Genomic DNA, 12,627 nt, shown 5'->3' on the forward strand with positions numbered 1-12,627 from the left:
GGCGCCCAGCAACAGTTGGGAAATGTTGGCGATAGTGAAAGGCCAGGTGAAGTGACAAGAGTCAAAGGTGAGTGGGATCATGCAGACTCCGTACGTCCTGATGTTGCTGCCGTTGATCGCGGCCAGAGAAGTCCCCTCTTACCGGAATGGGGGTCGGCTCCTGATGGTGAAAAAACGCAGACCTCCGTCCCGTGTCCACCAGAAAACACCGCCCTTAATAAAGGTCCCAGGTGTACAGGAGGTGATGCCTCTGGCCAGCCGCAGAAGCCACTACTGGCGGCCGCCCGAGGCGTTTCCCGGAATGTGCGCAGGGTGGTCGGCATCGGTGGGCCTCAGAACCCCACCTTTGGTGGTAGTAGCACCACGTACCTTTGCTGGCATCGCTCGTGTCCAGCTTCACCGCCGTACTTCCGGTGGATGCTGGGACCGGCTGCTTGATGCACAGAGGCCGCACCGCCACCCGGCTCATGGTGATGCCACCCTGCTGTTTCACCTGCCACAGCACACCTGCATGGGCAGCGACCCAGCAGGGGTCGGTGAAATCCTCGTCCACGAGGAGCAGGCGAATGTCATCAGGCGTCTGTTCAAGGAATATCTGTTCGAACAGGAGGCTGGGCTTGTGGCCGTTCAGCAAGGCAAGCTTTTCACTCATAAGCGCCGATGGCTTGCGGTCACCGAGGCAGTCCATGTGAAGTAGTTTGGCTGCCCTGTCGTGGCGGTTGAGACCGAAAGGGCGCAAAAGGCGCACTTTGAGGCTCTCGTACTTGCCCGCAGCTCGTGGCTGGCGAAGGTAATCGATTAGGTGCCTGCTGGTGTCCTGGTCCAGCGCACTGACCACGTAGTAATATTTTGTGGCATCGGCAGTGATCTGTCGAATGTGGAACTGGGCTTCAGCCTGTTCGAACCACACTTGGGGCTGTGATGTCCAGAAAAGGGCAGTTTTACAGTAACTGCATTCTGCTGGTCCAGGTTGCCAGCTGCAAACATGGTAAAAATCCAAAATAAGCCATTTTGGATCATTGGGCTCACCACTGAGGAGGTCCACATGTCGTGAAAACACTCTTTTAATCATTTACCGAATAAGGCCGAATAACCTTATAGGCTGGTTTGCAAGGCTCCATCGGACGCCAAACATCCTTTGCACCACCTCACCCAGGATTCACAGCAACTGGGACCTCAACGCCTGTCATCTCGTCGCCCCTTCTCCCGTCATGCAGCGACCCTCTGTGGCTCCGGTTTCAACATACTAGGAGCATGGAGAACCAGCTGGGAACAGACATTGCGACCTCCTCAATTCACTGCCGCACCGAACACCACAGCCCCACCCGGCTCGGACATGCCCCGCAAAGAGTGAGTCGCCCTGAACCGGCTCCACACAGGGGTCGGACAGTTCAACGCCAACATGCATCGTTGGGGGTTGCGTTCATCAGCAGCCTGCGTGTGTGTAGCAGACCAGCAAACAGTGCAGCACGCCATTTTCAACTGCACTGTCCTTCGTCCCCCTGGTGGAGGGGTAGACCTCACAGCCCTCGACAACAGCACATTGCACTGTCTACAGCGCCTGGACGGTGTTACATAATTTCTGCTGCCTCAAACGCAAGAAGAAATATATTAGCCGAATACAGTTCCGTTGCTCACTTGCGGGTGCCCGAGTTCAAATTCCTACTGCCAAATCCTTTGTTCTCCTGGCACACGACGGCCCGCACCCCTGACCACGTGATTTGTGGCCCCAGATCGCACCCAGTTCACACGAATGTTCGAGCCCGATAAACAAAGGTTCAATACCAAAGTGGCTCGGCCCATCACAACATACCCAAAAAGGTATCTGGATAATCTTCCAGTTATAAATAATGTGCCAAATCTGGCACGCCAGCCTTCCCGTTTTTCAGATCTCTTTACTATTTGTTTGGCTGGAATTCCAAAGTATCCAATCTGTGAACTATTGTATAATCACAGATCGCAAAACTGAGTTTACTATACACATGTGTTCTTCTGAGAAAAGTATTTACTGGTTGTGTGGTCAAAGGAGTTTGCATTCCTAAAGTTGATTTTTAATAATATGAGCTACAGGCTGTTGTCAGATAATTCCATTTGGAGATTCAAAGCAGAAAGTTGACGTAGGGTAGGCCATTTAGGACTGAGATGAGGAAACATTTTTTCACCCAGTGAGTTGGGAATCTGTGGAATCTTCTGCCACATAAGGCAGTGGAGGCCAATTCACTGGATGTTTTCAAGAGAGAGTTAGCTCTATCTCTTAGGGCTAAAAGAATCAAGGGGTATGGGGATAAAAGCAGGATCGGGGTACTGTTTTTAGATGATCAGCCATGATCATATTGAAAAGCGTTGCTGACTCGATGGGCTGAATGGCCTACTCCTCCACCTATTTTTCTATGTTTCTATGTTTCCAAGTACATCCATCAATCAACAAAAATGGTTGAGGTATAAAGGACCTATTTAAATATAAATGACTATGAATTTTATAAATATACATTTTAAAGAAAAACAATATTTATTATACAGTATTAATGGAAATTCTATATATTTAACATCAGTCAAACTCTGGAGAGCTTTGTCATAAACTACAGTGCCTTCAAAAAATTGCAGTTGTGCCTGGTTTTAATACTGACTGATACCGAATGATGGATTTCTTTGAGATAATTTTCTCCATTTCTTCTGCGCATATGATAAAGATGAACTTGGTTCATCTTAAAATAAAGTTTACATCCTCATCTCAGTCCTAAATGGCCTACCCTAATTCATCTTTCTGCTTTGAATCTCCAAATGGAATTATCTGACAACAGCCTGCAGCTCATATTATCAATAATCAACTTTAGGAATGCAAACTCCTTTGACCACACAACCAGTAAATACTTTTCACAGCTTTTCATCCTTTGCCTAGAACTCCTCAAATGAAAGCATTTATTTAACCAAATATTGTGTCAAGAAATGCACTCTGAAATTCAGCTGCACCTGTAGGCTTTGAAAAATCCACCAAAGAGATAGAAGGCAGGGAACCTAAAGATGAGGTTCATTTTTAACTGTTGTTTCACAGCAAAAGATGAGTTTGTAGGCAAGAAGAATTGTGCAGATCCTTTACCACAATTTCCAATTTTAACCAACAAATTTCTGCAGGCATATGAGGAATCACCAAATAGTAGGGTCAGGAGCCTCCTGGTTTAACTAATATGGTCATGTTAATTTAATAGATACAACACAGAACATAACACAATACAGCACAATACAGCACACAATACAGCCAGCCCTCCAGCCAGTAATGTTTGTGCCAGACATGATGCCAGGTTAAAATGATCTCATCTGCCTGTTCATGATCCATATCCCTCTATTCCTTGCACTTCCATATCCCACTCTAAAAGTCTCTTAAATGCCACAATCTCATCTGCCTCCACCACCACACCTGGCAATGCATTCCAGGCCTCCATCACTCTCTGTGTAAAAATACTTGTCGCGCATAGCTCCATTAAACTTCCCCCCTCTCACCTTATAGTTATGCCCTTTGGTGTTTGATAGTTCTACCCTGGAAAAATGGTTCTGACAGTCTACCCCATCTATGCCTCTCAGAATTGTATGTACAATCCTATACTACAGTCTTAATTCTGGTACAACTGGACTCGGAGGAGCATCTTCTGTGGCTATGTGGCAGAGTGAAGCAGGGATGCAACTGATTAGCAGAACAAGCAAGACCTTCAACAAAAGAGCAAAAAATATATTTTGAAGAAGCCCAAGGGCTCTCACAAGCTCCTGTACAGAAGGGATACTGCAGCCTTTCACTTTCCTTTTCTCCATGTTGAAGCATACATTTCTCCATTTTGGAGATGCATTAATGCTTTCATTGTATGCAGCCTGGTCTTTGAATATTGCATCCTGCGCTTTGGAATCTTAAAGGCAATAATATGAATAAAAATGAAAAGTGGTTGTTTGGAAAGAAGGGCAGATTTAAGTATATATTTTGTGCCTCATCACGTTTCATAAATAGTTTGCCATACCTGAGCTTTCCAAGCTGAACGCATTGTACTGACTTTATATTGTTGAGATCCAGCAAGCTAACAAAGCCTGCAGCCAATCCAAGACTATCACGTGGAGTAGGAACACTGGGGCAACATCATCCACCATAATTGAAATTAAGTGCACACCAGGTCTATCAAATGAAAAGCAAGTTGCACACACATCTACTCCAATTTAAAAGTAATTAATTTTGTTTCCGACTGTTTGGGGAATGCAAATAAAATATTGATGTATAAAATCAAATTTATCAAATATTTGTATGCATTGAGTCATACATAATTCGAGTAAAATTGGAAGTCCTGGATTTAAACCCTTTTTTCTCCTGCTGCATGTGTTGTATCAGTCAAAGCTCATTAACATGTATTGATCATTTAACAATTGAAAACTGCATCCTGACAGGTACCAACATTTGTTCAAAGAATAACGGTGGATGCCAGCAGCTTTGTTTATATCGTGGAAAAGGTCAGAAGACCTGCGGATGTTCATACAGTGTACTTGCTGAGGATTCAGTGAGCTGTCGTGACTATGATGGATACTTGCTCTATTCAGAGCGAACAATATTAAAAAGCATCCATCTCACGGATGAAACTAATTTAAATCCTCCAATTAGACCATATGAGAAACCGGAATACTTCAAAAATGTGATTGCCTTGGCTTTTGATTACCGGCGAAATACAAGGGGGACCAACCGGATATTTACGAGCGATGTTCATTTTGGAAATATCCAGCTCATCAATGATGACTGGACCGGCAGAAGAGTAATTATAGAAAGTAAGTACAAAGCTGAAATAATTGAATATTGTGTTCATTTAGTTCACTTCTTCAATAATTTGTAACTTCTGTGTTGACTCTAATAATCAGTGCAATGAGAAATCCATAGAGTTCATGATGCCCATTTATTATGTCATCTGATGTTGCAGTATAGCAGCACTTTGGTTGTGTTGTTGAATAGACAAGCAAACTGCAGAATTGAATTCAGTTTCAAAAAGCTGGAAATTAAAATAATGGTATTGACTAAAATGACCACAAAACTACTGGATTGTGGTACAAACCCCATTAGTTCATGAATGTACTTCAAGGAGAGAGGTTTTCTGACCACACGTAGTCTGTCTGTAATCCCATACAAACGTATTAACCCATTGACTTTTCTCTGAGGTATCTTTGTAATCTGTTACTTGCAGTTCAAGAGTGCTTTATTGTCATATGTCCAGATAGAACAATGACATTCTTACTTGCAGCAGCACAACAAAATATGTAACAGTTCCAGAAGTTTGGCCACAATTACTTCTCAAAATAACCAAGAGACACCCAATAGATATCAAACTTACCAAATGAGTCCTTACTGTTACTTTAAAAGCACTTGCAACCATTAATTGTTATTGTAGTATAATAAATCAATAGAGCTTCCAGTCACCAATACATATATTGTTGCTTGGATGAGTAGGTAAATTTTGGTTGCATCAAAAACATGATGCTTAACATGATTAATTTAGGGAATTTATTAATTTCAATGCACATATCACAATATTGAATGCTTTGTTTTCAAATCACACTGTTAGTTTCAGTCTTGAAAAGGTGACTATTGATTATATTGATATTGATTTATATTTATATAAATATATCAATTTCTTTTAAAAATGTCTACATTTTCCAACAGATTATTGTTTAAAGGGTAAACTAAGTAGGTCAAATATTATTTTTCAATGGTTAACATTAAATAATGTTGTTTTAATTCAATGTGGTTCCTCTTCTCAGCTCACCTTTTTTTAGAGCACTCCTGAGGTATTGACTATCCACTTGCATGCTATTTTGTGGAGGCCAACTATTTTCCATTATCATTCCGAATGTGTGAGGAATATAATTATGCACCAAATTATTTTCAAACTGAACGAGCAGACCATTAAAAATCATGGGTACCAAGAAGGAGGGTGGGATTGGATGAAGGTAGCATACCAAAGAAGATCGGAAAGGCCATTTGGCTTGCCTCTTCAGTGCTAATTGTCCCTGACCCCTTATTGATAATTTCCTTATGCAGTGCAGGAAGATGAACATTGTGCTTATATTGGTAAGTGCTGGGAAACCATTTAAGACCTGGCATTCCTTGGTAATATTCCACTTCCTAAACCAGAGTGTTGATGGAAACATTTAATCATTTCCCTCCATAGATGAACGAACTGCACAAACTAAGTTGATGGATCCAGTCTATCAACTCTTCATTTATTGCAAGCTGAAGTACTTCCTGATCTATAAAAATATACAAATTTAGCTCAGTGACTTTAAAGCACTCATTGAAATATGATGTCTTTAATATATTGGTATCTCTATTTTTGCGGAATACGAAGGTGATATAGTGCAAATAAAATTGACTGATATTTCAACTTTAGGTTTACATTTCATATTTATCCTTGGATTAATATCAGATCAGACCTGTTTATAATTTGATATGAGCACATGCAGTGAATTTATTTGTTTAATTTTGTGATCTTTCATCTTCATCGTCTGCCAGAAGAGATCGCCAGTTGTTATTTTTCTCATCTCATTTTCATCCGTTGTCCTCAAGGATGGCAACTTGCACTAATCAATATTATCCTTATATTATTTTATTTATACTATCTGCATTAATTAGCAAGTTAATTATCCTAATTTCTTCATTTTGAGCTCGTGTGGTTGGAAAAGTGGTGTCTCTTGACCATTGATTTAGTTTTCCTTCTTTTATTTTTGGCAAAGCTTTAAAGCCGAAATTAAGTGTCTGTAGGATGACTGCAAATTTGTTTGACACTAAGGCTTTGCCTGGCATTGCCAAAATCAAATGAAAATGTTAGTGGAAAAATTAATATATTTAGGTAATGATAAACTGTAAGTATATTCTAGCATGTTGTTACATTCATGTACCTTTTTCTTGACACATCATAACTATACATTATGGCACATCCACAAACAGTGTGTGCATAATTCAACAGAGAACATTTTGTTGAATATATTAAGCACTACTATTTCCAAAATGCATCTTGCGGGCATAAGTCTCGACCCGAAACGTCACCCATTCCTTCTCTCCCGAGATGCTGCCTGACCTGCTGAGTTACTCCAGCATTTTGTGAATAAGTAGTGTAATAGATTTAGGCCGAGAAATAAGGAATGACACAGATGAAACTGACCAGCAACTATTCTGGCTGTGGCCAATGGCCAACTTCTTTGGAGCATAGCATCTGGGCATGAGGGCTGCCATCTGGAGTTTGCCATAAGATTGTGACTGTGGCATAGAAAGGAGCGTCAGTAGCCTGATAGGCCATTGTTAGCTGTGTGAGGTTGAGGAAGAGGAGACCGAGATAACTGCCAGGGAGTTGGAGCAAGAAATGTTGCGTGGGAGAGCTGAGTAATGGAAGGCCAGGATTTACCAGTTGCGGCGATGTGCCAAGGGACAGAGCAATCAAATGGGAAGTGATTGCTGGTTGAGAGAGGTGAGCTGCGGTTGGTATGTTAAGTGCAGGTGCAAAAATCTCGGAGGATCACATACTGATTCATGGCATATGGTGGCTGGCCATAAATTCAGAGTTATGCCAAATTACCGGAAATTGGTATTGCCCTATTTCGTTCATGGAAATAATAATTTTCAATTGCATGATTCTGGAAAATACTGTGATTTTTTTCCGTTGAATTTCTCAACATTGTTGTCTAGCACTATGATGTTCTTCTTTCGTATGTTAGCTACAACAATCAAAAGTGGCAATTGATGCTTCAGAGTACCGTTATTGACGCTTTGCTGCAAATTTTGCCAGTTCTACAGAACTACCCAGGGTGGACGACGAGGACATAAAGCAGCTCCCACCTCACTTTGATATTGTTTCAATAAGATTGACGTTTAATGTCATATGCGCATGGACAGTGAGGTACAGGTACAATGAAAATCTCGCAGCAGCAGTGTCACAGGTGCATAGACAGATGACATATAACACCCAAGAATATTCACTGTACATAAATTATACTTAGTTTACACAAGTTCTACAAGACAGCGAAATGAAAGACCGTGCAAAAAAAACAAGACATGAGTGCAAAACAAAATGAGGAAACAAGACATGAAAGTGAAAGAGGTTGTCCGTAGTGTTCCATTGCTGAGGTAGGATTAGGGTTGTGGAGGTTGCTTACAGACCTTATTGTTCAACTTTGTGATTCTGTTTCGATCAGGTTGTTGTATTCAGCAAAAGATTGAAACATTTGCTTCAATTAATTAATTGTTACATTTGTGAAAGATTGTTCAAGTTTGATGCCATTTCACAAAAGACTGATTGATTTACAGGAATAATCTAAAACTAAGAAATAAGGTCCTGAATTTTGGAAGGAACCAATACTGAAAATTCCCTTAGATATAATCTGTTATATGTCACTATTATAATAAACATTTTACAATTTGAATTCAAACAATTAAATGATATTTTCTCATGATCTGGGTTTTGTGATTTCAAGTAGACTTGTGGACATGGAATTCTTCACATATTGAAATAAGACTGCACTCAAATAATTATATGGACAGTTATTGGCAGCCATTGGATTGGTTGAGTGAGTTCTTTTCAGTGTCAGAGCAGCAGTGTGAGATTTCTAAAGGCAGCTGTTGGATTGGTTGAATGATCAAAATGGCTAATTGAGCAGCCATTATAAAGAAGGCAAGATGCAGCACAATGGTCTCTTGAGAACAGATGTGCTTGGAGAGAGGCTGTGTGGAAGCTATGTGGTGTGTTAAGGGTTAGTGTGAGGCTTCGGCTCTAGAGGTTTCAGCTGAGCAGAGGGAAACAAGAGGTAAAGGTACAGTCTGCTGTTTTTTGTGTGTGATTGTTGTGCTTTTTTCACCTCTTGGTTTTAGTGCACTATCGATGGCGATGTTCCTCCTGTACGATCTTGTAAATCAGAAAAAAAACTACTGGTGTTTCTGATAACTGCACTGGTGGGAAATGTGTCCAGGTGCAGATCATTACAGATTGCATTCGGAAACTGGAGCTGCAGCTGGTCATCCTCAGGACCATCCAGGAGAATGAAAGGTTCTTAGATAGGAGTTATAGTGATGTGGTTATGCCCAAGGTCCTGGAAGAAATTGACCACAAAAAAAGGGAGTTGGCAGAAAGGGTAGGTGACCCTTGTGGCTAGTCCATTTCAAAGCAGGTGCAACCCTCAAGATACTATTGAGGGAGATGACCCATCAGAGGTGGGCAGCTGTAGTAGTCAGATCTGTGGGACTAAGCTTGGCTCTGAGGCTCAGCGGGGAAAAGTAATGTTGGGTCGAGTCATAGTGGCGGGAGACTCGTCAGTTATTGGGGAGGGGCAGACAGATGTTTCTGTGGCAGCAATTGAGACTCCAGGATGGTGTGTTGCATCCCCAGTGCAAGGGTCTAGGATGTCTCCGAGCAGCTGCATGATATTGTCAAGGGGAGGGATGAGTAGCTAAAAGTCGCTGTGCATGTTGGTACAAATGACAAAGGTAGGAAAAGGGATGAGATCCTACAAAATGAATATAAGGTGTCAGACAAAGGGTTGAAAAGCAGGATCCCCAGGATAATGATTCCCGGATTACTCTCGGTGCCTAGTGTTAGCAATATCAGAAGAGGAAGATAGGATAAATGTATGTGTGGCAGAGGAGTTGGTACAGGGGGCAAGGATTCAAATTTTTGGACAATTAGGATCCTCTTCTGGGGCAGGAGTAACATGTACAAGAGGAATGGGTTGCACCTGAACTGGAAGGGAATCAATAACCTGGCAGGCAGGTTTGCTAGTGCTGTTTGGGTGGGTTTACTAGATTAGCAAGGGAATGGGATCCAATGAAGGAATGAGACAGGTGAGAGCAAGAAGTCAGCATTGAAGCTGATGAAATAAGGTTCAGTGGAGGGAATAGGCAGGAGCATAGCAAGGAGCAAGGAAGGACTGTTAGATTGAATTGCATCTATTTTAATACAAGAGGCCTGAAATGGTAAGGTGGATCAATTCAGGGCTTGGATAGGCACGTACGACTGGAATGTGTGGAGTTACTGAAACCTGGCTTAGAGAGGGACAGGACTGGCAGCTTGATGTGCAATATATCGCAGCTGCAGACAAGACAGGGGTGGTGGTAAAAGAGGAGGGGTGTTGTTTTATTTATTAGAAACATAGAAAAAAAATAGTTGCAGGAGTAGACCATTCAGCCCTTCGAGCAGCACTGCCATTCAATATGATCATGGCTGATAATCTAAAATCAGTACCCCGTTCCTGCTTTCTCCCACATATCCCTTAATTCCTTCAGCCCAAAACGCTATTAAGGAGAATTTCATGGCAGTAGTCTGAGATGACATTACTAATGATTCATATTGTGAGGCTATATGGGTGGAGCTAAGAAATAAAAAGGAGACTATTACCTTGTTGGAAGTGTTCTATGTGCCACCAAATAGTCAATGGGAATTAGAAGAACATATGTTCCAGGCAGATGCAAGACTAATAAGGTTCTCAAAGCAGGAGATTTTACCTTCCCAATATAAGTTGGAATTGTCAGAGTGCCAAAGGGTTAGACAGAGTGGAATTTGTTAAATGTGTTTAGGAAAGTTTCCTCTTGCAATATGTAGAAGGGCCTACATGGGAGAGAGTAAATCTTGATCTACTCTTAGGAAATTGGAAAGGTCAAGTGACTGGTGTTCATGAGATCCTTTTGGAACCAGCAACCACTGTACTTTTAGCAATAAAATAGATATAGACAGGATGTACTCGCAAGTTAAAATTCTGAATGGGGCAAGGTCAACTTTGGTGGTATTAGATGGGAACTTGCTAAAGTTGATGGGAGAAGATTGTTTGCAGGGAAATGAACATCAGGATTTAATTCTTCGTTGTCATTTTTATTGATCTATTTCATTTCCATCTTTTCTTTCTTTAACATAGCTATCTACCAAGTGTCCTTAAAGAAAAATAGAAACAGTTTCCCAGGTTTCAATCCTTCACCAGGCATCTATGTAAACATTTATTGGTGATGCAGGGATTGCCTGGGAAGTCTAGACCTTGTGAGGGAATAAAATAATTGAGAGGGTAAACAGCATCTAAGATTGAAGAAGACTTAGGGCGAAAAGATTTATTTGTTTTTAAACTCTGGTCAAAGTTTTATATTGCACAGAAGATCCCCTCATCGTGAGTTCCCTTTCCAACATGTATGAGAAGCTATACTGTTGTCCATCATTTGACCCATTTATTATTACTTCACCTAATGTACAGAACTAATATCCAGGACCTTTCAGTGGCATCTGTTCAATATCATGAAATATATAATGACATATTTTATGGTGTTTATCTGGGTTTGCTTGGAAGAATGGTCAGAAATATGGAACTAATGTGTCAGTTGCATTGAGCAATGCAAGGAGATGTCCAATCTCTGTGAGCTTGAGACTGCAAATTCTAAATACTTATCCTTTAATACAGACACGATAGAACAACGTAGATCAGTACTGCACAGGAAAAGGCCCTTTGTCCCACAATATCGGTGCCAAACATGATGGGAAGTTAAACTAATCTCCTCTGCCTGCATGTTATCCATATGCCTCCATTTCCATCTATATTCCCATACAAAAGTCTCTTAAATTCCACTCTCATATCTGCCGCCACCACCAACCCAGGCACCCACCATTCTTTTTGTAAAAAGAAATCATCTTTGAACTTTGCCCCTTTCACCTTAAAGCTATACTCTCTAATCCTTAATATTTCCATCTGGGCAAAAAAGGTTCTGACTGTCAACCCCATCTTTCCTCTCATAATTTTACAAACTGCTAATAGGCCTCCCCTCATCCTCCAACATTCTAAAGGAAACAATTCGAGTTTGTTCGACCTTGCCTTATAGCTAATACGCTCTAATCCAGGAGCATTCTGGTAAACCTCTTCTGCACCCCCTCCAAAGCCTCTTGTGAAGGGGGACACAATATGCCAAATGCTGAGGTGAAACTAATTATGGGAAAGTGATGGAGAGGTGACACTGTTTCCAACTTTGATTTCATGTTTATTCCTGTGCTTATAGCTTTGATGGTTCTCAAGCCCTATAATATTTTTGGTTGGGAGCAAGGTGAACCTTCTTCTCCCTTTGAACTTTTTTTCCCTGTAAATCTATTCCTATAAGTACACTATCATATATCTGATGGCTTCCGTTTCCCCCCTGCGGGCACTAATCAGTAAACTTAAAATTGCAAATAAGCAGTTGGAATTACAGATGTGCTATGCTTATATTAACCAATGTACATATGGTCTGCTGTTGTTGCCCAATGATTAGGAACTGGAAATTGGCCTTATGTTTTTATTTCACTTCCCTCTGCTAGATATCCTGGGCAAATTGCAATATCCCAACTGGCTGAGAACATACATTTTATGAATGTATTTCTGACAGTATGTCTAAGGATTCAAATTTTATCCTGGCAATTTTTTTGAGTTCATTTCCCTGCTGGTTTTATTATATTTCATGTAGCATTTTTGCTCAAGTAGAGGATTTTTTTTTACTGAGTTGAAACAATACTCTTCTCATCTATCTATGTCGATGTCTGTAATTGAGGTAGGCAGCTGTAATAATTCACCACTAGAACCTATATTTCATGAAGTTACATTTATGTATTGGAGTTACAA

The 12,627-nt window shown here is 41.0% G+C and overlaps 1 protein-coding gene across 1 annotated transcript in view; it reads left to right on the forward strand.

Annotated features, from left to right (window-relative positions):
• Positions 1 to 12,627, forward strand: part of LOC144595762 (low-density lipoprotein receptor-related protein 1-like) — a 1,259,652-nt gene that overhangs the window by 973,452 nt on the left and 273,573 nt on the right. Inside the window, exon 41 of the mRNA XM_078403382.1 lies at positions 4,423 to 4,794. Within this exon, the coding sequence (XP_078259508.1) occupies positions 4,423 to 4,794 (372 nt within the window). The remainder of the gene's footprint in view (positions 1 to 4,422; positions 4,795 to 12,627) is intronic.

This window comes from Rhinoraja longicauda, chromosome 8 (assembly GCF_053455715.1).
Source record: "Rhinoraja longicauda isolate Sanriku21f chromosome 8, sRhiLon1.1, whole genome shotgun sequence".
Classification (NCBI taxonomy): Eukaryota; Metazoa; Chordata; class Chondrichthyes; order Rajiformes; family Arhynchobatidae; genus Rhinoraja; species Rhinoraja longicauda.